This window comes from Cryptomeria japonica, chromosome 9 (genome assembly GCF_030272615.1).
Source record: "Cryptomeria japonica chromosome 9, Sugi_1.0, whole genome shotgun sequence".
NCBI lineage: Eukaryota > Viridiplantae > Streptophyta > Pinopsida > Cupressales > Cupressaceae > Cryptomeria > Cryptomeria japonica.
In genome coordinates this window covers 726,516,241-726,543,530 of record NC_081413.1, presented here as the reverse complement: position 1 = coordinate 726,543,530, position 27,290 = coordinate 726,516,241, and the positions used below count along the sequence as shown (strand labels likewise).

The window sequence follows — 27,290 nt, the reverse complement described above, 5'->3', positions numbered from 1 at the left end:
GCCCCCTCATATGACTTCCTGCTGCTATTCACAAGCTTAGAGCACTCTTTTCTTATCTGCCCCTGTTTTGCTGTGAGCATGTTCAGGTTGAAAAATTTGAGCAATCACGGTAGAAGAGCTCCTGATTGGAAGCGAACAAGTCGACATACAGAAGCTCTTTTCCGCTCTTCAAATTTCTGTAATCGAATGACGAGGGAGTTCAGATGCCTCTCAATGCTCTCCCACTTTGACAGTCTTTCCTGGAAAAAGCAGCAGTGGGCTCACCATTTCCTTGAGGAAGCAGAGGTTACAAGAACCAGGAAAGAATGGAAGCCAATTTGAGGCGGAAGGCTACTTGTGCTTCTTCTTGTTCGATGAGAGACTGGAAGCGGGCGTGAGAAATTCTGGACATGGGCATGGGCATTCAACCCCATTCCAAAACGCCATTAATCTCAAAACTTGAATCAATGAAGAAGGTGGAGCTCAAGAAAGGCGACACGCATGCCCTGCTTGCCGACATAAAGCTTCAACTATAGAGGGTGGGCCACATAGAAGCCAATGCAGGGGCAGACGATGGGTTGCTCGACGAGCGACTGGAAGCGGGCGTGAGGCTGTACCAGAGCAGCTTCAATTTGCCAATGACGGGCTTTCTTGACCTCCCGCTGCCATTGACAAGCTTAGAGCACTCTTTTCTTATCTGCTCCTGTTTTCCTGTGAGCACATTCAGGTTGAAAAGTTTGACCATGGCGAGTGAGAAATCACGGTAGAAGAGCTCCTGATTGGAAGCGTACAAGTCGACTATGCTGCTGGTGACGGGCGCCGCCATTAACGCCTGGTCGACATACAGAAGCCCTTTTCCGCTTTCCAAATTTCTGTAGTAGTGGGAATCGAATGAAGACGCGCTGCCATTGTCCAAGGCCACCGCTGGATCTGCCTGCCGACTGCAGAGGGAGCTCAGATGCTTGCGGAAATGCCCGTCAATGGTGGGGTCGGCCCTCCTACTACCGTTAAAGTTTGACAGTCTTTCCTGGAAAAAGCGGCATTTCCTTTGCCGAAAACCCTTTCGCCCCGGATGTGCGGATCATAGTGTGAATTTCATCATTCGGCCAAGGCAGATTGCACTCTACCAGGGTCGTGATGTACCTGCAGATTGCCCTGTTTTCACAGGAATTGTGAAAGATTTTTGTGTACAAGTTCTTGCTGTAACTAATAAAGATTATTCTTCTTCAACTGTTGCTTGATGTTCTTGGTGTGTATTTCATCGTTCGGATTGCTCTCTACCAGATTTCATAGTGATGTACCTGCAGATTGCCCTGTGTATCAGAATTGCCTGCAGCCGCATGCGAAGATTTGGGGTTACAAACAATGTATTATGAGTGATTCCAACATCTTGAGGAAGTTCCAACTCCTCCATATCTTCATCTTCTCCAACTGTATCTTCTTTGCCATCTGCCATTTTCCCTTTCCTGCATGTGGAATACAACCCTTGCAGAAGAAGATTGAAATTTTGATGTAAGGTTCTTTTTGAAGTTAATAAAATTATTGTTCTTCAAGTATCGTCTATTTTATTTTCCTGGATTAGGGGTTTGCATTTATGTACTTTGAAATCTGTAGAATTTGATAACATTGAATTGAAAATCTGTTACATTAGATTTGCGTCTCCCATTCAATAATCTGATGATTACACTTGTACTTGCTTCTTGATCTTTCTTTCTCTAATTTGATTAAGAATTTACTATTCTTGATTTTGAAAACATCAGAGGTGAATCTTAGTTCATGAGGTTCATCTTCACTAGTGTCTTTTTAGTTTGACAAATGTGTTGATTGATAATATATCATTAATAATTGATTTTTTAGTTTGACAAATGTGTTGATTGATAATATATCATTAATAATTGATTGATCTTTAATTTTCTTGACTTTTTTCTTCGGCTTTCATCTATCACTTCTAAAGTTTTATTTCATTCTATAGCTAAACATTATCTCATCTTCTTTAATCACTCTTTCAGTTACTTTATTGTTTTTTTTATAGAAACGCAATTTATAATATTTTTACAAATAAGATCAAACTTGTCTAAGTTCATTGTTGTCTTATATTCAATCCATTGCCTTATCATTTCAGTTAGATTTTTCTTTATAATTGTAATTTAGATTATAACCAATCTATTTATTTAATATCCATAGATGCCATGTTCTTTGTAGATGTACCTATCTTAATAAGTAGGGAGACTTAATATCTTAGGGCCAAAGACAATGACAAGGTAGAGAGTGGAAGCATGGGGAAAGCCATGATAAGGTATGCACTTCCAAAATTATTATGACATTATTAAAGACTTTAGATCATTAAATCTTACATAGAGCAATAGGATAGTGGTTTCAATCAAGGCTATTAGAATTTACCTCAAAGAGTTTTACTAATACTTCCTTTGATGGTATATCCGTGGAATTTACATAGTGAGCTCTTGATAAATTTTGGCATATGTAGGCATACACTTAATTGGTACCTTGGAAGTGGCCTTGAACACCCATCATAAAGGTTTTTGAATAGGTAATATATCTAATATAACCTTGTACTTTATAATGCATTGACACACATTTTTTATATTTTGCGTGCTTTTCCTTAGAATTCTTATTTCCAAACCATGAATTCTTATTTCCAAACCATATTAATCTATGATCACTTCTTTAGTTCATGATTGATTAAGTGCTTGATCTAATATTGTGTTGGAAGTGATTTGATAGAATTCATCAAGTTATTGTTCTTTGATACGAACTTATTGTATTCCTTACGAAAATTAATGGAACAATCAAATGATTTTATTCACTTTTGTATATCATTATATGCTACTCAAAATGCACATCTATACCTATTTGAAATATAATGATTTTAATAATACATGATTATATTATTCTTTTTCCTTACTAATAACCTACAAAGCTAGTTAGAAACATGTATCTTGCATACACACCAAATTTTTCCCCAAGAAAACATATATCCTTTTATTTCTTTTCAATTTGAGTGATCAAATGTTCTCCTAACTGTTAGTGTTCTCGACGAGCTGATTAGATTGCGAGATCTAAATAGTTGAGCTAGTCAGAGTTCCTCCAATATGAGGTATTATTTTTGAGATATCAATATGTGATTTGTTTTTCATATCCACTTGTTATTTGTATTTTCCTTCCTATGTACTCTCTAAGTTACTATCATTATAATTTTTGCTTTGAGTGTTTAAGGAGACTTTTAATGCTATATTGATATCGTTCATACATTAGAAAATTCTCTCAAGTGTTATCCATGAGATCAACCCCTCAAAATGCTCATGAAACCATCAAATAGTCTTAGAAGTTATGTTAGAGTGTCTACAACCTTTAAAAACCCTCCTTGAAGAATTAACACATTTTATTTTCATTCAAAATAACATTTGGTGTCAAGAATTTAAATTTGAAGGATTGTAGGAAGGTAGTTTAGAAAGAACGTTTTGAAAAAGATCATTAGATAAATGGCCTACTTTGAATGTACCATTAGATTCCCTTTAGTGTATCATTAATTATCTTTTATTTTCCCAATAATTTTGGAGCTAAAATTGATAGTTTTCTATATTTTTAAAACCCTCATGTAGCTATCATGATAGAACTAGAGTTGTCAAGTAGGAGCCATAACCCTTATAAAAGTGTTATCTAGGGAATGTTTTTTTCTCTAACACCAATGACAAGGTTGGCCAAATGTGATGTACGATATCAAACTCCCCTTATAGTTGTTGCAAATAGAAAACCAAATTTTTACTATGTGGAATTGGTGTTGAAATGTGAACATATTTTTGAATAATCTTTTTTTGTTGTTAGATTTCCACCTTAGGGAAAGCTAATTGGATTTACAACCTCATTTTGAATTTGAATTCTAATGAATCATCGTACTTGGGGAACTCCTCTATTTAGATACATGCAAATTTTGATAAATGTATCCTAATATTTATTGAAAATTAAGATCAAATAGGGTGTAGATGCATACCTCTTCAACTATTGGCAGATTTATAGAAAAACAAGGGTTTAGTTTTTGTGAGATTCTTAAAATAATATACTTTTAGTTGGAATGCTTATTTAAAGGTCAACATCACTACTTAAATCCAAGAAAATTATTCAATTGATAAAGAAGATTATTTCATATTAGTCAATATTTCAACATTAGGATGTAAGTATGGTTGTAGAGAGAAATAAAATTATTTATCATCCTACATGAGTGGACTACATAGCGAAGATGGTTGTTTTCTTTGGATGCTCAATATTCAACACTCGTCATAATTGAAAATGATCTCGACAAGTACTTTCATGAAACCCTAGATAGTGAGTTATCTATTCATCACTAATGAGCTACGATTATAAAGGAAAAAAAATCCTCAAAAAGGTAATATTCTACTAAGAGAGAAGAAATATATGTCAAAAAAACTATAAATAATCGATGCTATGCGGGAAAAACTATGTTGTCAATGACATATTAGGGTTACTAATAATATAAGCTTGATCAGGAAACAAAATATGTGTTAGCTACTTAGCACATAAAGTTACCATCCAAAATAATTCTTCATTTACAATAATACTATCAAACATAGAAACAATATTTCATATATTGACCAATGGACTATAATCTTGCTTAGGCTATCCTAGAATCATTAGGGATATCACACCTTTAGAACATTTTTATGGTACCTATAGAGTCGTTATTGAAACTAAGAACTATCATAATTAGGCTAAATGCTCACTTGGTTTCTTATGCATTTTTATTGCGCCATTATAGAGAATAAAAATAAGACAAAAGGATAGCCTCAACAAATCATTAAAGCCACAAACATTTAAGGTATTCATGGTTATTTAAGGCTACTATAAATCTTATAGGATGATCATGTTTCTAAATAGTCTTATTAAGGTATTGTAATAAAAAATAATAACAATAATAGGTTCTATGTAGATTTTTATTATGTATCGAATTATGAAGGTTTACAACTTATTTTTAGGCATTAATTAAAATTCAACCATAAAAACTAAGACGACTATCTCATCAATAGTATGAGTATTATAAGTTCTAGTATCAAGACTAAGACCATTCTTGTAAAACTCTACCATTTTTCTCTTATAGGATAGTAATCACTAATTGGCTAGTCTTATATCACTTGAGTATTTTCACAATAATTTAGAATCATTTAAAAATTCTATACCACATACATATAGAGGAGATAGTCCTAAAATACATCTAATGTTGCTAAGATAACATTTTCATTATGTCTAAGTGAATAAAAAAATGTGATTATTCTTGTATGATTTTATCAAGTTTGAAGTTATAAACTAAATTGGAATTTTTTTTTGTTTCAATGTTAAGTTCCTCATATTAGTAATGAAGGATGTCAAGACACAGTAATATTCATGATTCTGATGTACCTTAGAGAATAGACTTGTAGCTCATTTTCTGATTGATTATTGAAACTAAGAAACTAGAGAAATTTGAGTTTGGTTGTCATTGATGTCAAACTTGGTTGTCTAGATGGAATTTGGTCTAGATATGATCCTGTAATGTTGTAGTTTTCTTTGTTTAATGTTTGGTGTTGTTGTTGAGTTTGATGCATTCGTGTTGGTTGTGGCAAGTTCAATATGTAGGAAAGATTTTTTAATGTATGTAGGAAAAATTATTTAATGCTCCATTGGTAGAATGCTTTACATTCCTCCGTATGGTAAAAATTATGTTCTATGGATGTTGCATGGATTGTAGAAGTTGGTTGTTACTATTCTCTGATAGTAAGGGCACATGTCAGACTGGTTTGAAAAATCTTTGGTGGCCTCCGGATATATTGAATCTTATGTTGTAGTTTTGTGGACATATTTATATGGTTTGTGTAGTGTTTCAATTGAATTCTTTGGTGGACATCAACATTTCGATTCCACAAGTGAGTTATGTTGGTGTGTGCTTGGTATATTCAGTTGTGTTATAGTTTTGTGTGTCTGGTTGGATTCTCTTGTTTGGATCATACTTTTTAGTCTAGATATGCATTGGAGGATGAATTAGAATGTTATCATGGATCTCATCATGGTGTATGGAAATCTATGCGAGGTAATTTGCATTGGAAAATATCTTTTGGCTGACTGATTGCTAAGTTTTATTGCTTATCTACACGTTATGTTTGGTGGCAATTTTCGAGGATGTGTTATCATATGTGAATAGTTGGATTCAGCTTGGAAGGACATGTTGTGATGGATTTGGATCCCCTCTTTCTCCTAGAGTGGACCGATTTGAGTATTTTTGGTTTGGGTGGCTAATTTCATGAAATATTGTTTATTCTGATTGTGGTTGACCCTTATTTGTGTTTTTTCGATGATCTATCTTATATTTAAGGAGTGTGGATGTATGAGTTGAGTGTGTGATGGATGGGATAGACTATGAATTGATGAGAACTGAATGTGAATGATATGCAAGAGGATTTGAGATTGCTAATGTGGGAAAGTTAGTTTGTGAAGAGCTTTGAAGGTGATACATTCAATGAAACAATGTGCTAAATAGTGGTAATTGTCAAAGATGTTTTCCATGATGTTTGTCACTTGACACAAATGTTCAAGGACAATTTCAAGATCAAGATATCCTTCTCATATCAGTTTTGTTATTTTTTTTGTTGTCGAATGACAGTGGGTCCTTTGGCAACACTTTGTATCTTTCTCTAAAGTAGTGTGCCTCTATTGTGCAAGTCCATGTATCTTGCCCTAGGTAACGCAGTGTACCTTAGTTTTGCAAGTCCACCAGGTGCATTCTTCTCCTTGGCAGTAAGTCTAACATATTGTAATCATTTTAATTTATATTGTGAGTTTGACTCATTGTGGTTTTTTGTTGTTTAGGTTTTCCATATAAATCTAGTGTTCATTTGTTGATGGTTGATGCTTTTTTAATATTGTTTTAAAATGGTTAAATGTTGTTTATAATTGATCTATTTTAAAGATCCATACTTTTTCACCCTCACTCTTAGTCCTATCATGGGTTCAACAATTGGTATCAAAGCAAGGCTCCTCTTTGGAAAGCTTAACCGCTTGAGGTAGATCCAAAATGGTGCATGAACTTAATTTCAAAGAACTATGGTTTGATGAAACAATTTTTCTTATTGGAAGGAGAGGACGAAATCTCATTTGGAAACTTTATTGAATAGAATATGGAAGATTATCAAACTGGTTATACACCTTCACCGAATGACCCTTAGACTTTGGATGAACATAAGAATCATGAGACTAACGCAAAGGCTAGAACTATGATTATCAATTGCTTGAGTGGCATAGTATTTGGTAAGGTTAGCAGATTGAAAGAAGCCAAAGAAGTTTGGAATAAATTATGTCAATCGTATTGTAGCATCGTAAATTGTACACCCTTAATTGGGTGGTACAATTCCATGCTTAGGTTAGCAACCGCCTTAGTGTGTTTGCATCTTTCATTTAAAATTCTCTTCAAGTACTTAATTAATTAATTAAATTAAATCTGAAGCCTTCTTTCATTACTGTGCGCATCATAAAATTGGGTCCTTTACCCTAAGTGTGCCCCTTTTTATTTTATTCTTCCAATAAATTATTTCATCAAATACCTTAATTATGTCCTATTTCGTCCTTCAAGGCCTGATTTCGCATATCTAAACATCTCAAATCCCATATACTCTTGGAATTTTCTCTAAAATCACAATATCTTGCTTCCCCGAAAATTTGGCAAAAAGTTGGTCGGATCGTGTGTTCGGACCAGGTAGCTACCTACTTGGTCTCGACTTTTTCTCCTCGAATTTCGGGAGCATGTTTTGGCGGTATTTTAATATTGAAATCCAAGAGATTGGAGGAAAATATCATTTCTAGGTCAGCCTATGACCCAAAACAAAGTTAGGGTTTCATACATATAGCCTTTGCTTTCCTCATTTGAAGGATCTGATTCTCTAGCAATTGAAGGAGCCTCTTATGAAATGAAAGTACAGGTTATGTGGAGTCTAGAATCAGAAAATTGAGCATTTATCAATCCTTCATCAATCATTTTCAACATCAATTAGGAGCTTTGAAGATATTGAAAAATAATAGGAGATCACCGATTGTTGATTGGCTTGTACCTCTCCCTTAGGGTTTGGTATGGTTTCATGTTAATTTCATGTCTTTGTATGAGATTCATAACATTCATTTTCAGATTTACATTCATGCTTTAGATCCATTATTGCATTTGTGATTTGAAGAATTTACATTTACATTTACAATCATTTAGGGTTTTCTCTCCAAAGCATAGGGTAGAACTCTAGATCTACTTTCTTGGTCATTTAGGATCTTGCATACACACAAGATTCTTGCACATACATTTTCAGCACATTATCGGCTATTTGTGGAGGTGGAAACCACCAAAACAAGGGGTTTGACTAAGGCAAAACACTATATAGCCACCTAGACACCATTTTTCAAGTTGCAGAAATCCTGCGAACACGCGATCTCCGAAACTGACAGAGTACACAAATACAGATCTAGCCTCAAAATTTGACCTCATTCTTCAGGGACTAGGGTGTGGCGCCCTGGTCCTTTGGGTTTTTCAACTTTTTTTGGCAGTTCTGCATTTCAGGCCTTCAAAATCCCAAATCCAACAATTTCAACCTCCTGCAGTATCAGGGACCAAGGCGCCCAGTGCCCTGGTCCTGGCCAGTTAGCTCCAAATTTTAGGCACATGTGTGCATCTGCATAGTTGGTTATTGCATCATATTTTGTACACCTCCTCTATATTACAACAAAGAAATAGAAACCCTAAGGGATATTCCTTGACTCTCTCTCCTCTACAAGAAGTAGTCAAAGTGAGATATCTCCCTAGGCTCTTTCGTATTCCAATGTGTGTACATGATAGTGGGATTAGGTCTTAGCTACTTGGTTCCATTTTTATGCATCACATTTTGGTGAACTGACATGAATACCTTTAATTCTGATTTATGTTCTCAAATCTGAATATTTATGCAATTTGAAATTCAAGTTTTCATTCACAAGTTTGATTTCCTTGCAATTTTTTTTTAAAAATAGAGGTTAATTTCATTAAAACACTATTTAAAAAAAAAATCAAAATTGAACTTGTGCGTTGCTTAATTTGGATTAATTATTTGATTTGGTAACACTTTGCACTCTTCGATATCATCAAATTACATAAATTTAGAGTGCTTGCATTGGTGAAAACATCATACAAATTGAACATTGTTCTCTATGTTGAAATATTGTTAGCATAATGCATTCCTTTTGCATTCCTTTCATAGATGTGGTAATGGGTTAGCCTCCCTTGTTTCAATTTACTCCTCTCTTAAAGATCCTCCTATTCATGAGAACATTTTAGTGCAAAGAAGAGTTGTTAACAATTCCTTCAAAACTCTCCCATGTTCTAAGGATGGAGATTTGAAGAAAGATGTTGATAATTTGATGCAGGAGCATCCCCAATTCATGGCAATCTTGCATCAACCAAAAACATTTTCTTTTTGTTTGAAGTTTCGACATTTCTTTATGTGTGTACCAGTTTTGGTTCACCGGATCCTGTGGAATTGGATTCTACTTGAAGATTTGATCATCTTTCTTATTTCCATACCACATCGCATTTGGATTATTTTTCGGCAAGATATCGCTATCGGTTTCCTTGACAATTTCCTATTACCAATTGACAGTTTCTTGTTACCGATTGTCTAGACCTATTTTGGCGATCTACCAGAACCCCTTCCGAATCTTTTAGAGCGTTGAGCATTGATTTCGATGTTCCTTGGCGTGTGGCCGACCTTTTCCCGTGATCTACACTTCATCCTTTGGATTTTCCAGAGGAATCTCTTGGTGGAGGTCGACCTTGTTGGTTTTACACGTTAGGTCTTGTTCTTTGGGTTTTGATCCCTTTTTGGGCAGACTGGATCCCCTTGGATCGTATAAATAATTGTAATTGAGAATTAGAATGTATCTAAGGTTGAAGATAAAGCATAGAAGATAGATCTTGAGGATTTGAGGTCCCGGTTATGACCTATTTTATATTTTTGAGCATGTTCTAGAAGGCCTGTGAGTCGGTTTTTTGTAACCCGGATTGTTACCGGTTGGTTTTAATAAGTTTTCATGTTATAATACAATCTGTTCTGCATTGCCTCCATCATATCTTTGTGTTTCCGTTGTGTTTACTCTTGCTGAACGGTCCGGATTGATCTCTTTGAGGTCCCTCCTTACCGGTGACTGCTTCAAGTGGTATCAGAGCGACCTTCATTTGGGAGATTGCATGTCCTAAATTTTTTGTTGTAGGGTGGCGTACTGAGGATCTGACCTGCAGCTGCAGAGGACCGATGTAAAAGATCGCACAAAGAGGAACTAGGAATGGTGGAGCGCGTGGGAATGCAGACCCTACTGTGATGGAAATGTTGCGAGGTATAGCAGCCTGATTGGAAGCCGTGGAGATAGCCTAGAGAAGAGGCCAACACATTGAATATGTAAGTGAAGATGAAGGAGAAGAAGCCTCGATAGAACAAGTAAACCCACCGATGGTTGATCTGGATGAAGAAAGGTTTTTGAGGGTTTTGAGTAGGGCGAACACTAAACGTCATTTTACCCCACCAAAATATGATGGAAATTTGGATTCCGATGAATTGATGGATTGGATCTCGGAGATGGAGAAGTATTTTGATTTTGAAAACATTGTAGAAGAAAGGAGGGTGAAATGTGCATGTACCCGATTGAAAATTCATACATGTCTTTGGTGGGAGCATTTACAAGTTGATAGACAGATGAGCGGTAAATAGAAGATTAAGGCATGGGATCAGATGGTTGCTAAGTTAAAATCAAAGTTTATGCCGACGAATTATCAAGTGGATCTGTTCTAGAAGTTGCAGAATTTGAGACAGAGGGAATCTAGTGTGAAGGAGTACACCGAAGCATTTTTGTGAGATTTTGCCAAGATCAAGAGCTCAATGAAAAGTACAAATTAGAGACAAAATATAGGACAATAATAAACTGTATTCTCATCAATAGATGAATGATCAATAGTTGTTACATACAATGAAGATGAGCCTGCATATATAGGCAAGGCAATATGGATATGTGAGCACACAAATATGACATGTGGATCAATAAGAAACAAGGGTAGGTAGGGAATAGGTGTGGTAGGTAGGAGAAACAATAAAATATTCCACATGAGGTGGATCACCCACCGAAGGTGGAATTATCACTCCACAATAAGTGGATATGATAGAGTAGTAACAAGATCAACACCATAAAAGGTGGAAATTCTCCTACACACACTATCCCAATGTGGCACAAACACCCAAGTGTCTCATACCCAAACTACTATGAAATGCATTATCCTAAGTAAACTTAAGTAAGGTGTAATAATATCCATGATGAATAATTATTTACACCAACGCCCCCACTTAAGTGCAACTTAGGGGAATGCACTTAAGTCTACAATGCAACTAAGCAATGCAAGATGGGTCCCGACTACTAGGCCATGTTAGGTACCCATGTACAAATGCAAATGCATGCAAACCAATGCAATGAAATATCTCACAAAGCGGGGAAAGAGAGAAAAACCCAATGGGAAAAAACCTTCCCCCAAAAGAGAGATGGAAACTAGATACAAAGAACTCTCATAGATGTATGTGAGGAACAAAATACCATTTGAGGAAAAAGTCCCCCCCATATGAGAGAAGAAGAGAAGCTAGGGAGCCCCCCTCAATGTAGAATCTGCACCAATGATAGAAGCTTGATGATGTATGAAGAAATTGCTCCACAAACGTCGAACAACATTCCTCCCCTTAGGAAGAAACAAAACCAAAGGTGTATCCATGAAGTCTCCCCAATCATGAAGGGAAGATGTCTGAAAAAAAGTCATGATGAAAGGAATTTTTGAAAACTGCTCAAGTGTCCCCATATCGATGCTGGAAGATACCCCCTCCAAAGATGGTAAACTGCTCCACACTGCTGAAAAAGGAACTCCAAGATCTAGTGGAGATCGATGTAAAACATGTCCCAACGACTCACATGTCTCCTCAAAAGATAAAGAGACCTCCTCCAACCGTTGTATATAATTATCCACAATCATGTCAACCTCGAAAGAATGATCATGTAGAGAATGAACAAGAGGGTTAGAGCATTCCCTCGCAACAATCGAAGAAGGATCATCTTCATCAAAGAGAAGATGAATATCATCAATGATGTCTCCCAAATCTGCAATGTAGGATTCCACAAACAAACCTGCAATGTCTGTCAAGTACTCATCCCATGAATTTGAAGCTGGAACACAATGAATATCATGCTGCACTGAATCATATGAAGGCAAAACTGTCGCACTAGTTGCATCATCAAGTGCAATAGGTGATGTGTGATCAAGTACCCAAGTTCAAGTACCCAAAGTTCTCCTCAAAATGTGAATCATCATAAGAAGTGTCATCATCATGTGTAGAATCATCATATGTGACATTATCATCATCATTAAAATATGAAAAAGAGTATAACCGAGATGCATGATCAACCACACCAGTCGCAATGATAGCTCTAGTCTCCAAGTCTCTAATGAAAACTGACTCAGGTGTGAACTCCACAATCCTCTTAGTTGCGCCATGTGTGATTTGATAGATGGAAAGGAGATTGTTTGTCAAATGGGGTACACACAACACATCATTGAAGGAGTTATCCCCAATGGAAATAGATCATTTCTCAATCACATCCATGTATGTATGATTACCCATCAAAATCTGCGGCATGGTGCAAGGCTCAAATGTAGAAAACATAGACTGCAAACATGCCATATGATGAGAAGCCCCTGAATCTAGAAGCCATCTCCCTGAATCATGACTTGTAGTAGCACAAAGAGCTTTTCCTTTTCTTGTCCCAAAAGAGTGAGTCTTCCCACTTGTAGAAGCCATGAATGCTTGCCCTTTTCCTTTTGAATGTGAGGAAATAGAAGTTGATGAATCATCCTTCTTGTAGACATTAGGCAAATCAATGTTATGCTTTTTGAAGATATGTGTGAGCTCATAAATCTTCTTAGAATGGCAACGATGCTCCTCATGACCAAAATTTTTACAATAGGCACAAGTAGGTCTTTCCCTCTTTGGTGAATTGTCCCTCTTGGAAGAGGATGAATCTCCTTGTTGTGGAGAAGGTGGTGCTTTGTCCTTAGGCTTTGATTGCCATTTCTTCTTGTTTGAGTTGTCCTTTCCTTGATTTCCTTTGTTCCCTTGATTTGCCACTAATGCTTGAGACTTAGAAGTCTTAAGAATTCCCATGCTTATCAACTTATTTTGTTCCATCATCAACATTTCAGCAAAAGCATCAAATGTAGGCATTGTGTAGCTTGAACCCATTGTCATCCTATGGGTTTGGAAACTAGAAACAAATGTTGCATATTCTTGTGGAAGCTTGCCCATCAAATTGAAGATCAATTGAGTATCCTTCTTATCAATGCCACAATCCTTGAGTTGTGCTCTCAACTCTTTTGCCTTAGTGACATAATCTTGTATAGTATCAAAGCTCTTGGGATCCAACATGGTGAGATCACTATCAATCTGATATCCCCTAATCTCATCAACTTGACCATACAAGTCTTGAAACTTTTGCCAAACATCCTTGATTAGAGTACATTTCTCAATATGAAAAATGAGATCCTTTGATACATACTTTCTTAAGGTACCAATTGTCATGATGTTTTTAGTGAGCCAATCCAAGTGGCCAACTGGATCAACCTTAGGATCAACGAGAGCAACAATAGTTCCATCAATATAATGAGTTAGTCCTTTTTCCATAAGTTTAGTCCATGCATCAATTTTCCAAGTAGCATAATTATGAGGAGTTAAGAGAGGAAACTTAGAAGAACCCATAGCATAAAAAAGGAAGGAACATGAGCACAAAGGCACAAGAGAACCCCCCCAAATTCAATCAATCAAAGTACCCCCCCAAAAATGATGATTTTGGCACTTTATATGTAGTGTGTGTACAATAGGCCACTTGCAAACAATGGAAAGGTGGACTTCTGATTTTGTTTTACAACTGCCCCAATAGGCTGAGAACTACAAATCAAAAGACCAACAAGATAGATCTATGCAATACAAGTGCCAAATTGGCCAAAAAAGACCATATGCTGAAAGTAAAATTTTTACCCAAAAATGCTGCAAAATGATAGAATATTATGAGAGTAGACAAAAAAAAATGCACTTTCAAAAAAAATGACACCTGAAAAGGAGTTCGTATGATCCCAAACGGAGTCCCGGAAGTTGCAGAAATGAGGATTGGATAGGTACAGTCACCAAAAACTGAGATTTATGAAAAATCTGCCCATCAAAATTATAAAATAATGCTACTAGGAGAAAGTACACGAAATTTTAGCCCATTTCAAAAAAAAATTGCACCAAAAAAGGAGCAAAAATGAGCAAGATATGGCCATTTGAAGTTGAACTGCAAAATTAAAAAGCTCAATGGAGGGGGCCTGCAATTTTTTTTATTAAATGATGACGTTAGGAAACTGCGAGCCTAAATTTGACATCCGTGTAGTCGTAAAAAAAAAATCGCCTCCCTACCTGTGTGGCGTCCGTACTGTACGGACGAATGACATGGCAAGTACAAAACTGCAGAGGTGTCGTACGACAGGGTGACGTGTGCAGGTGATTTGACGTGGTCCACATGGCGGATGAGGTGGAAAAGAGGGTCCCGACAGGAGAACACGGTCAGGAGGACTGGAGGGGTCGTCAGAAGAAAAACCGGCGAGACTACGACGGACGAAAGCAGTCACGACAGCGTGTGTTGCTGACGACAGGGAGGCCGGTGCCGACATGTGGTTGGCGGCCGGCAAGGCCGGTGCCGGCGGCGCGGGGCTGGGGCCAGTACCGGTAGGAGATGGTGGGAGCCGACAAGCAGTGAATGTAGCAAGCGGGTGAACGACATGGGTTCTAGACAGGGGGGAGTACGACCAAAGTGACTGCGACATCCTAAAGGACTGCAGCGGCCCTGCAACCTACAACCTACAGAGTACGGAGGTCGACGGGGGTAACTCCCCCACAAAAAAAATAAATTTGATCTTCTTTTAATCCCCTTATGCCTTTTTTCCAATTTTTTTTTTTTTTCAAAAATTTTTGAAATTTTTCTGCATAATTATAATTTTTTTTTCGAAATCCGTACAAATATAGTGAAATTGGCAAAAATTTTTCTCTCACCAAAATAGCTCGACTTTATAGTCAAAAGTCATGGAAACGACCACTCGGACGCAATGGCGAGGTCGGATATGGTCTAGGATGCCTCCAAAAGATGCTACTCCTTAGATTTGCCTCTTCACGCCACAATAATGCCTCTCAAGGACGAATCAATGACACTCTAATAGCTCTGATACCATGTGATATTTTGACAAGATCAAGAGCTCAATGAAAAGTACAAATTAGAGACAAAATATAGGACAAGAATAAGTTGTATTCTCATCAATAGATGAATGATCAATAGTTGTTACATACAATGAAGATGAGCCTGCATATATAGGCAAGGAAATATGGATATGTGAGCACACAAACATGACATGTGGCTCAATAAGAAACAAGGGTAGGTAGGAAATAGGTGTGGTAGGTAGGAGAAACAATAAAATATTCCACATGAGGTGGATCATCCACCGAAGGTGGAATTATCACTCCACAATAAGTGGATATGATAGAGTAGTAACAAGATCAACACCATAAAAGGTGGAAATTCTCCTACACACACTATTCCAATGTGGCACAAACACCCAAGTGTCTCATACCCAAACTAATATGAAATGCATTATCCTAAGTAAACTTAAGTAAGTTATAACAATATCCATGATGAATAATTATTTACACCAACAATTTTACAAGTTGAATATCAGATCTAGACATGTTGATGATGAAGTTGAACAAGTTTCAAGATATTTGAATGGATTGCGGATGTCTATACAAGATGAACTCAGTTTGATCAAATTAGAGAGTGTTGAGGAGGCTTACCAGTATGCCCTAAAGGCAAAAGAGAAGTTAAACAAAAGACATGAGCAGAGGCAGAGAGGCAGAGGTGGAAGGTTTATTGGAGGTAGATTTCAAGGAGGAAGAGGATATATCGGAGGTAGAGGAACCTGTACAAATCAGAACAAAGACAAAGAAGTAAGAAAAGAAGGTAATTCATATTGGATAGATGATATAAATTTCTACTGGAGGAGAGAACCGGATGGCTACCGGAATGAGAATTTTGGAAGACAAGACAAGAGGACATTTAGAGGAACTTGCTATAAGTGTGGAGGAGAAGGACATCGTGCTTTTGAGTGTAGGAAGACAAAGAATACCGAAAGAGAAGAAGCGGTGGAAGAAAACCCCACTAGATCAGACAATAAACTAGAAGATGGAGAACTTTTGATGGTAAGGAGAGATTTGTGTCATATCGGGATAGAAGAGGAGCCCTTGCAGAGGAAGAATTTGTCCAAGACCATATGTATGGTATCCGGTAAGTGTTGTAAAGTTGTTATTGATAGTGGTAGTTCAGATAATCTTGTTTTAGAGGAGATGGTGAATAAGTTGAATTTGGAAATGTTGAAACACCCTAAGCCTTATCAGATAGCATGGATTCAGGATGAACATAAGTTGTTAGTAAGTAAGCAATGTTTGGTGAAATTAAAAATTGGGAATTATCATGATGAAGTTTTTTGTGATATTATGCCTATGGATATTTGTCATCTTTTATTCGGTAGACCTTGGCGGTTTGATAGACAGGCTATACATGATGGGAGGAAGAATACATACACTATTGTGGCTAATGGAATGAAGCAAACCTTGTAGACCTTGGAGGAACCTTGAAGAATGAAGTTTGTACAAATGCTAGAATTTGTTTGGTAGATGGAAGGAAATTCTTGGATGGTTTGAGACACGAGAATGTGTGTTTTGCCTTAGTTCTTAAGAAGACTGAGAAACCGGAATTGGAAGAAGAACAACCAGAAGAGATAAAAGATTTGCTGACAAAATATGAAAACATCATTATAGATAATGTGCCTGATGGATTGCCACCTGTGAGAAGTATTAGTGATTGCATGGATTTGGTTCCCAGAGCTAGTTTGCCTAACAAGGCTGCACACTGGATGACACTGACAAAGAATGAGGAATTGAATAGACAAGTGCATGAGCTGTTGAAGAAAGGTTTGATCAGAGAAAGTTTGAGCCCTTGTGCAGTGCCAACATTATTAGCACCTAAGAAGAATGGAGAATGAAGAATGTGTATCGATTCAAGAGCAATAAACAAGATCGCAGTGAAATATCAGTTTCCTTTGCCTAGGATGGATGACATAATGGACTGTTTGAGTGGACAAAAATACTTTACAAAGATAGATTTGAAGAGTGGATATCATCAGATTAGGATCAGAGAAGGAGATGGGTGGAAGACAAATTTTAAGACAAATGAAGGACTGTATGAATCGTTGGTGATGCCTTTTGGGTTAACTAATGCACCGAGGACTTTCATGAGGCTGATGAATGATGTATTGAAGAAATTATTGGGTAAGTTTGTTATTGTGTATTTGGATGACATTTTGATTTTCAGTAAGACAAAAGAGGAGCATTTGTTGCATTTGAGACAAGTTTTGCAGAGGTTGAGAGAAGAGAAGTTGATAAATCTTAAGAAGTGTACTTTCATGAAGGAAGAGTTAGTCTATTCAGGATTTATGATATCTGCTGATGGTTTGAAGATGGATCCTAAGAAAGTTAAAGCAATTGTTGAGTGGCCTAAACCAAAAAGCATTGGAGAGGTAAGATCATTTCATGGTTTGGCTAGTTTCTACCAAAAGTTTATCAGAAATTTCAGTTCAGTTTGTAACCCTATGACTGAGACCACGAGGAGATAAGAAGGAATTCAAGTGGATCACTGGAGCAAACTTTTGAACTATTTAAGCAGAAAGTGACTGAGAAACCTGTGTTGGCTTTACCAGATTTCAATAAAGTATTTCAAGTGGATTGTGATGAAAGTGGAACAACAATATGAGCAGTCTTGAGTCAGGAAGGAAGAGAAGTAGCTTATTTCAGTGAGAAATTGAATGATGCTAGGAGGAGATATTCAGTATATGATCAGGAATTTTATGCCATAGTTCAAGCCTTGAAGAAGTTTATACATTACTTGTTGCGTAAGGAGTTTGTGTTGTGTACAAATCATCAAGCTTTGCAGTATTTGAACAATCAAAGTAAGTTGAATTAGAGACATATGAGATGGGTATAATTTTTGTAGAGTTACGCCTTTGTGTTGAAGCATAGAAGTGGTAAATCTAATAAAGTTGTTGATGCACTAAGTAGGAGAAGGAATCTGCTGATAGAGATGAGAGTGACAATATTAAGATTTGAGGAATTGAAGACCTTGTATGATGATGACCCAGATTTTTCAAAGCCCTGGAAAGCATGTAGAGAACCAGTTATGGTAGACAGGAGTAAGTGGTTGGATTATTTCATTCAGGATGGGATGTTATTCAGAGGAGTTCAGTTGTGCATACCTAAGAGTTCTATGAGGGAGAATCTAATTAAGGAGAAACATAGTGGAGGATTAGCTGGACACTTTGGTATTGACAAACAATAGCATTGGTGAGTGAGCAGTACTTTTGGCCCCATATTCATAAGGATGTTAAGAAATATGTGCAAAGTTGTAGAGTTTGTCAAGTTGCAAAGGGTAGTAGTCAGAATATGGGATTCTATAAACCTTTGACAGTACCGGTAAGACCTTGGGAGGATATAAGCATGGATTTCATACTTGGGTTGCCTAAAACACAGAGATGGAATGATTCTGTATTTGTGGTAGTGGATAGATTCTCAAAGATGGCTCATTTCACACCTTGTAGGAAGACATTAGATGCATTGCATGTAGTTCTGGACAAAATTCATAATTAAGACAACCATTTGATATTTAGAACAAAGTGTGTGGTATGCAATATAGAAAATCTATCATTTATCATGAAATCTCTCATGAAGTCTTTAATTTATTTATTATGGATTACATTTCCAATCCATCAAGGACTTAGGATAAGTAATTATTTATTGATTTAAGTGAATCAATCATTTTAGATAGATGTAGAAGTATGAGTCCCCTCAATCTAGTACACACCCATGGAGTCGATACTTGTGGGCCAATGGGTAGGATTGTCTTGGTTGGATGTTTAGTGTCCTTAGGCTTAATTTGGGAGGATAGTCTCCCGACATCCTATGGTGCTTTCTCCTTACATCTCTCTAATATGGTTGAATCATAGTGTACATGTTTACAATAAGAGTTTTCATTATTATTTTAATGTTAACCAATTATTTTCCTAATTGGAAATTACTATGGCGAAATTTAGTAACAGAACACTCTTGTAAATAATTGTATTATTGAATTATTTTTTTTAATAAAAGTAGGCTATCCCAAAAGGGCACATTACACCTTTGCAAAGAAGACAATTTTTTTGGCTCCTTTCCTCCATTGACACAAATCACTAATGAATTAGGATATAATAATTTCTTTGGGATCTTGTGTATCACAACCACATTGATTTGGGCATAGATTTAAGAGTGTTCATTGATCAAATCTTTGATCGATTGAATCAAAACAACCCAAAAATTCATTGATTTTCATTAGATGGTTGGTGACTAGTATTCTTCCAATATATTATGAAGAGTATAATTTTCTAATCCCCATGGCCCATTCTTAAAATAAAATCCCTATCATTGTTGTTTTGAAATTTGAGGTAGAAAAAAACCCTTCAATATAAATTTCACTAAAATCCTGAACCCCAAGTATTTCGAATCCACTCTTCAATTTGATCTCAAATAAATCTCTCATCAATCCATCTTTTAATTAGACCCCACTCCTACAAAATCTCAAACTTGCATTATTCTTATAAGTTGATCATTACCCATAGCCTTTCCAAGCCATTATTCAAAATTTTGAAATCCCTAAATCACTATGTGTGTGTACATGCATACACACATGTCAATTTTATTTAGAAATTTTGTTTCTATTTTGTAAGAATTTCTTGATATAAATTTACACAATGACAAGCAACACAATATTGGTTCAGTCCCGATGGATGCTAGGCTACGATGGAAAGAGACCGTTAGCGATGACAAGGGTTTGCAGGGAGATGTTGACAAGATCAGAGATGGGTGGATCAGGAAAATGGGTTTGGAAGATAGTTGTGGGTGTGTATGGCTTGGAGACCACTAGGAAGGATCAGTGCAAAGAGATTGAGTGGGGCTAGGGTTTTCAGGAGCTACCTCCCCAAAAACCCTAGTGTGGAAATGATTTCTCGGGTCGGTTGGAGCCACAAAAGGGAGATTGGTCTAGAGTTGAGAAGAAAGTTTTGAAACCTAAAGTAGGGGATTCATTTCAGGTACACATTTGAAACCAACCCTAGTAGAGTTATCTTTGTTACTATAGATGATCTAGGATGGAATGACTTTATTGGGTGGTTGAAAGAGAAGGGGTTTTTCATGAAATGAGTTAGGGGATGGCCAACACTGTCTCACATCTGTCAAGGGTGCAATGATTCATGGCCATTTAATGTAGAGCTTAAAACCCTACCCAATTCTTTTTACCTGGTGATTTATGAGATAGCGGAAGCAAAAAGGGGGATTTTGGATAATGGACCCTATATGATGGGAGGAATTGGGTTTTTTCTTAAACATTGAGAGCCTAACTTTAATTATTTGAAGACAGAGATTGAAGAGGTGCCTATTTGGATATGCCTCTATAATCTTCCGTTTGAATAACAAGATATGGATACAATGTGTTTCATTGGGGACAAAATTGGGCACCTCCATTAGAGAAGGGGAAGGAGTTGAGGCAAAGGATTTTAGTATGTATGTGAGGATTTGTATTAATTGGAGACTGACTCCTCCCCTTCCTAAAAAAAATGAGCTTAGATATAATATTGGGATTTGGAGATAGTCAATAGAGGTTGAGGAAGTTGTGGAAAGATGCAAATCATGTAAGGCATTTGGGCATACAAAAGTAGAATGTTCAAATAATCTTAAAGGGAAACTTGGGGTCGATGAAGCTTATATTAATAAAGTAATCCAAATGTCAAAACAAGAACCGGTTGAGGATTCTTTGAGGAAAGATATGGGAAGTGATGTAGACAAGAGCACTAAGGGAGCAAAGATCTGTGAGGATCAAACAAATGCAGTGGCTAGTCAGAATATGGTGGTTGAAGGGATAGTTCAGGCTAGGAATGACATTGGAAAGGAGGGGTATGCAATTACTCATAATGCGGAAACAAAATTGAATAATGAGGAGAATCTCTGAGCGATTGGGTGGAGTGGGGGTGAAGGATTAGATATGGATAAATCACAAAGGCAGGTTGAATATTCTTCTAGTAATGTCCCTCTCAGCCCTCCCAACCATAAACATGTATTTATTTTAGACCATGATTTTGAGATGCCTCTCTTCAAAGATATCCACGTTTCCTTGGTCAAATCCTTAGCATATCGAGTTGATGGAATGGCAAAGTCAGATGGTGGAGAGGAGGGGGGTTCTCTTTCATCAAATGAGGAAGATGATTTTGAGATTAATTCTACTGCAGGAGTTGCTAAGAAATGAATTATTTGCTAGACGAAATAAAGTCCAAGACTATCAAGATTGGAGAAAAAGACCTAGAGTCCAGAAATCTAACTTGACCTTGTTAGAAATTGTAGGAAGACAAAAAAACAAAAAGCAAGTTAATGTTCATGAGGGAACTTGGCCCTCCTAGATAGCCATGAATATTCTCTCATGGAATGTCAGGTGCTACAATGCCCTTGACAAAGGACGTTTGATCAAATGGTGTTTTGATCAAACTAATTTGGATGTTGTTTGATTGCAAGAAACTAAGCTTAGTAAAGAAGAGACTAATTTTTTTTTCGGTTGTTGGGGGTGCTCTGGAATCATTTGGCGATCAATATGAAGATAGTTTTTCAACAAAAACATTGACAACTTTTTAAACCAAAATCCTCTATTTTGCATTTTGAATGCTTTCTGATAAATGTATATGGTTTGATTAGCACTAGAGACAAGAATTTTTTGTGGGATGATATCTTTGACATGATTCAACTGCACTTGAGGGAATCTATCATTGTATGTGGAGACTTCAATGCAACACTGGAACTAGTGGACTTTTAGGAATTTATCTCTAATAATGTCCTATTAGAGGTGAACACAAGTAACACATCTTTCACTTGGATGAACAAGCATCATGGATTCTCCAATATTGCTGAAAAGTTAGATCGATTATTTTTGATAAGTAGGTGGGCTTCTCTTCCTCTTGTCTTGAAGCTCGAATTATTCATTTTTTGGTTTTGATCACTTTTTGGTCTCCTTGTTATTTCAATGTGATTATGCTCTGTTGATATGTCCTTTTAAATTTGAGAAGATGTGATTTAGGAAGTAAGGATTTCAATAGTTGATATCTAATTAGTGGAGCAATGCCTCGATTAGGCTGAGTAACAAAGGCTTCTGCTTTGAAAAGAAATACAATTTATCAAACAAAAACTTAAAGCCTAGAATCAAACTCAATTCAAGGATATTTTTTAGGAGAAAAAAGTATTAGAATGCCAAATAGAAGGTTTGAACTATAAGGTTATGAATGATGGTATGGATCAGGTTGATTTTCTTACTGAGAAGGAACTGCATGCTTAGTATGTTGAGATTGTTGCAAGGGAAGAGACCTTATAGCAGCAAAAATCTAGGGAGAACTGGTTGAAGGAAGGGAGTGTAAGACAATTTTTTTTTCATAACTCAATAAGGCAAAATGGTCTTATAATAGGGTCTCTTCAAGTAAAATGCCCAATGGACAGTGAATTTATGATGTGCAGCTGAAATTAATAGTGTTGTTGTCTCTTTTTTCTCTTCTCTATTGTCTTCTAGTGATGCTAATCCTGAGAATGAGAATGATGAGGTCCTTGATGTGATCTCCAAGATTATAACTAAGGAGGGCAACAGAATGTTGACTTCCCTAGTCACTTTGAAGGAGGTTAAATTTTCACTCTTCAAGTTGAATGGGGATAAGGCGTCGAGCCTTAATGGGTTTCCAACAATTTTTTTCCAAAAGTTTTGGGACTTGTTAAAACAAGATTTATGACATGAGGTTGAGGAATTGTGAAGAGATAGTTTTGTGTTGAAAGACTTCAATAATTCCTTTATTTCTCTTATTCCAAAGAAAGTAGAGGTGCAACATTTTGAATACTTTCACCCCATTTCTAAAGAAGGTGTTGGATTCGATTATTTCATAAGAACAAAGTGGGTTTACCCCTAAGAGATTTATTGTTGATGGCATCATTATTTCCCACAAAGAAATTCACTCCATTAGGATGGGGAATACTCAGAAGATGTTTGTAAAGTAGGACATTAGAAAGGCTTATGATAGAGTGGATAGAGGATTCCTACTTAATGTGTTGGACCGTTTTGGTTTTGTTTGCAAGTGAGCCTCATGGATTTGAAGTCTCATATGCTCACCTTGAGTATCAGTTCTGGTTAATGGGATTCCACAAGGTTTTTTTTGAAGCTTCTCAAGGGTTGAGACAGGGAGATCTGATCTCGCCCTTTCTGTTGATCATCATGGCAGAGGTGCTTGGGTGTCTTATTACAAAGCAAAGGGGGAATGGTTCTTGGAAAGGGGTGATGGTAGCCAAGGGTGTGGAATCAATTTCCCACCTCCAATTTGCTGATGATAATCTTCTAATGGAGGAAGCTTAATTGAGGGAAACAAGGATTATGAAGAGTGTGTTAGAAAAGTACAAGACGTCTAGGCAAAAGGTAAATTGGCACAAGCCTAATGTTTTTTTCTTCAATACTATTATGGTGCATAGGAGGGAGATTTTGAGCATCCTCAATGTCAAAGTAGGGACACTTCTAGATAACCTTTTGGGTATTCCTTTGTTTTTGGGGGCCGATATGACAATTCTCTGGAATAGTTTGGGGGATGGGTGTAGTAGTAAATTGGAGGGATGGAAGAGTAGGTGGTTAACATCGGTAGGAAGTTTATTAATGCTCAAGGTGGTGTTTTCGGCTATGCCCCTCTCCTCAATGATGCCTATGAAGATATCGGCCAAGGTTATTTGATTGATTGAGTAGAAAATGTAAATATTTTTCTAGAATGGGAGTAAGGATCAGTATAAGATTCCTCTGTTAGCATGGGATAAGATTTATAAATCGAAGTTTGCAGGAGGGGCGGGTTTGCAGAGTTGGAAACTGATGAATGATGTGATGGGAGAAAAGTTAATTTGGCATATGTATAAAAATACAGGTAAAAAATGGGCATAGATAATCTAGGAAAATTATTTGGATAATAGAGAGAGGGATAGGACATTAACTATTCAAGATCCACAAAGAAAAACACCAATGTGGAATTTTCTTATTGCTTATTGGCTTTTGATTACTGACTATATTTCATGGTCATTGGTGTGATGGGAAGAGGGCAAAATTCTGGTCCGATTCTTGGGATGGATTGGAAGTAATCAACAATTTGGGAAACTTTGCCCAATTGAAGGAGGTATTGGCTAAAAAAAGGGGAGACAAGGTTTTTGATTTTGTAGAGCCTATGGGTGGGGGAGATGTTGGCTGGAAGTGGAAATTGGTTGAGGATCTAGGGTCAGGGGATGACTATGTTGTTGTGCTTCGTGACATCCTCTCCAAGCAAAAAAATGTTCTTCTTGATGGTTCAAATCAGGTTATTTGGTGTGGCTTGCAAAATGGGGGGTACTCTCTTAAACTTGGGTACAATAAGTTAGAGGATGGGAATTTAATGGAGGAATGGTCATCAGTTCTATGTTGGAATAACTAGTGCTTCCAAAGGCGGGGTCGTTTGCTTTGTTGTTGCTCCATGGAAGGATTCTAACTAGAGATAGATTGTAAAGGCTTGGATTTTCAGGTCCATTTATGTTCCCTCTTTGTCAATGCAATGATGAATCTCTAGATCATTTATTGTTGAATTGCGACTTTGCGCAAGCCTATTGGAAATTTGTTTTATCTAGGTTTGGATGATAGTTCCCTCCGCCAGCATCTATTTTGGGCCTTTTTAAAAGCTGGATGAGAAGTCCAAAGTAACTCAGTTTTCTCAAGTATATGGTAGATTTGCGAGCTATGAAAGGAGAGGAACTGACAAATTTTTCAAGATAAGAAGGAGAATTTAGATAGATTTTTATCTAGATTAGAAAGAGCCATGTCAAAGATAGTGAGTAGTGTTGTTTCTCAAAACAATAGGGTGAATGCCCCTTTCAGTCTTAGTGATAGTCTCATTCAACGTTCTTGGCCTTAGATCAAATTCAGGTCTCTTTATGGGCATTCTTGGGTTAATTCTAAAAATTGTGTTGAAGAAGCACTAGGATGTTAGGATTAATGATAGTCCCAAAGGTATTGAGAGGGGGGTGAATCAACATCTTACTAGTATACAAAATATTTAACCTTATTAAGAACTTTGCATTCCAAAACAGTGTACCGGTAAGTAAGAATTAATGCAATAAACAAGAACAGTAAAGACAACATAGAAAACACACCATAACACAAGATGTTTAACGAGGAAACCCGGTGTGGGAAAAACCTCGATGGGATTTGTGACCCACAATATTCACTCACTGGCCAATGAATAAATATTACTTACAATGAAGGGCCTGCACATGCAGGAAGGCCAACTGCCTAGAGCTCACTGCTTAATCTACAAGATATAAGTCTCACTGACTTACAAAATGGATTAAGAAAATCCAATACAATGTACTGCTTCAAAGTAGCATCAACTATGCTAGGTTCAGTACTGGTTTAAGCTCATTCTATAACCAAAACCTTCGCTGTCAACTATATCAAAATATCATCCATGCATACTTCCTTAATACACAACTACTACAAATGACCTATAAGATCTCATACATATATATGAGTCTTTTACAACATGTCATGTCGGCTTTACAAAAGATAATTACATTTAAATACAATAAACAAAAGTTTATTCCCTGTCGGCTGGGATGCCAGTATGCTTTGTTGCCGATGTCGGTGGATTTACCAGATGAATGCTAGTAGGTTGCCAGATGGTTGCCTGAAGGTTGCCGTTAATGACAACATCATTATTTCTCATTAGAGTGTAGAATGCCAACAATCTCCCCCTTTGGCATTGATGGCAACACTCATGAGAAAAATCCAAAAACTGTTACCAAAAAGTGAAGTCCAAAAAGTTACCAAAATTATGTGCTCCCCCTGAGCAGATGATCTCCTTTGATTAATCATTTTTCTCTGTCCACTACTCCCCCTTTGACATCAATGACAAAGGTTATCAAAAATTGTCAAACGAGTGCAAAATTTTGCCTCAAAGTTTGTAACCGGTTGGTTACAATCTAAAATATGTTTTCCAAAACCAAATTTAAACTCTGCATGAATATGTTGTTGTCATTCAGGGTTGCCTCTATTTGTTGGATCATGCCAGTGAGATGATACATATTCTCCTCTGGTGATCTTTCCCCTTGATGTAATGCCTTAGAGATTTCATTTCTCAGAGAGATAAGGTTGTCCAACTTGGGACCAAGTTTGTACTTAAGCTCTCTGGCATATGCCTTAATCCTTTCCTTCTCTTTCTCAAATTTCTCCAACTTTTCCTCAAATCCTGCTATTTCTTGCTCAATAAATGATATAGGTTCGGATGAAACAATTATATTATCAGCTATATCATCTATCTCCTTCTGTACTCTGCTTATTTCCTTTTCAATGTCCTTTGTCAACAGATGTGGCTTGCATGTTTCTCTGTACAGTTCCTTACATTCCAAAATTGTAGTATTCAGTGTCGGTAAGTGTGTGTCAATATATTTTGTGCACTTCTTTATTCTGTCCTCAAAGAATTTTTCTGTTTCCTATTCAACTTTCTCTTTGAAGATGTCCTCATTCACCTTATCAACTGTTATTACATTTCCAACAATAAATATAGACAACGTGTCCAACTAATCTAAAGAATCCTTTACATTATCTATATTACATTTTGGTGCAATTGCTTTGTAAGCCAATGCATTATAGTCAGTTACCTTCTTGATAGAGTCCAGAAGTACCTCTGTCACATTTGTCTGCCTGAATTCACTTAATGAAGTATCAGATGTCTGTCCAACTACCTTAACTACCTCTGTGCTTCCAACATTTGTAACCAATTTGCTTGTATCATCCTCCGGTGTATCAGTCTGAGTTTGCATTTCAACTAGCAATGGTTTGGGTCTCTCAGTGATTATCGGTTTCACTACCTCAATATGTACCTTAGCCTCTGTCGATTTCTCAGTGTGCTCAACTACTGGTATCTCTGTCTCAGTAGGTTTTTCAATGCCAGCATCTATACCATCAGTATTCAT

The 27,290-nt window shown here is 36.8% G+C and overlaps 1 protein-coding gene across 1 annotated transcript; it reads right to left on the bottom strand.

Annotated features, from left to right (window-relative positions):
* Positions 1 to 505: 505 nt before the first annotated feature.
* On the bottom strand, positions 506 to 27,290 carry LOC131858611 (peroxidase 35-like). The gene is made up of 5 exons (XM_059211908.1): positions 27,198 to 27,290; positions 1,580 to 1,587; positions 1,310 to 1,445; positions 1,123 to 1,134; positions 506 to 1,006 (listed from the first exon to the last, which is right to left on the bottom strand). Exons 1-5 carry the CDS (start codon positions 27,288 to 27,290, stop codon positions 506 to 508), a joined length of 750 nt encoding a protein of 249 aa, XP_059067891.1.

Excerpts from the sequence above, each read along its gene's own strand:
- LOC131858611 (XM_059211908.1), bottom strand. The coding sequence starts at position 27,290 with ATGAATACTGATGGTATAGATGCTGGCATTGAAAAACCTACTGAGACA.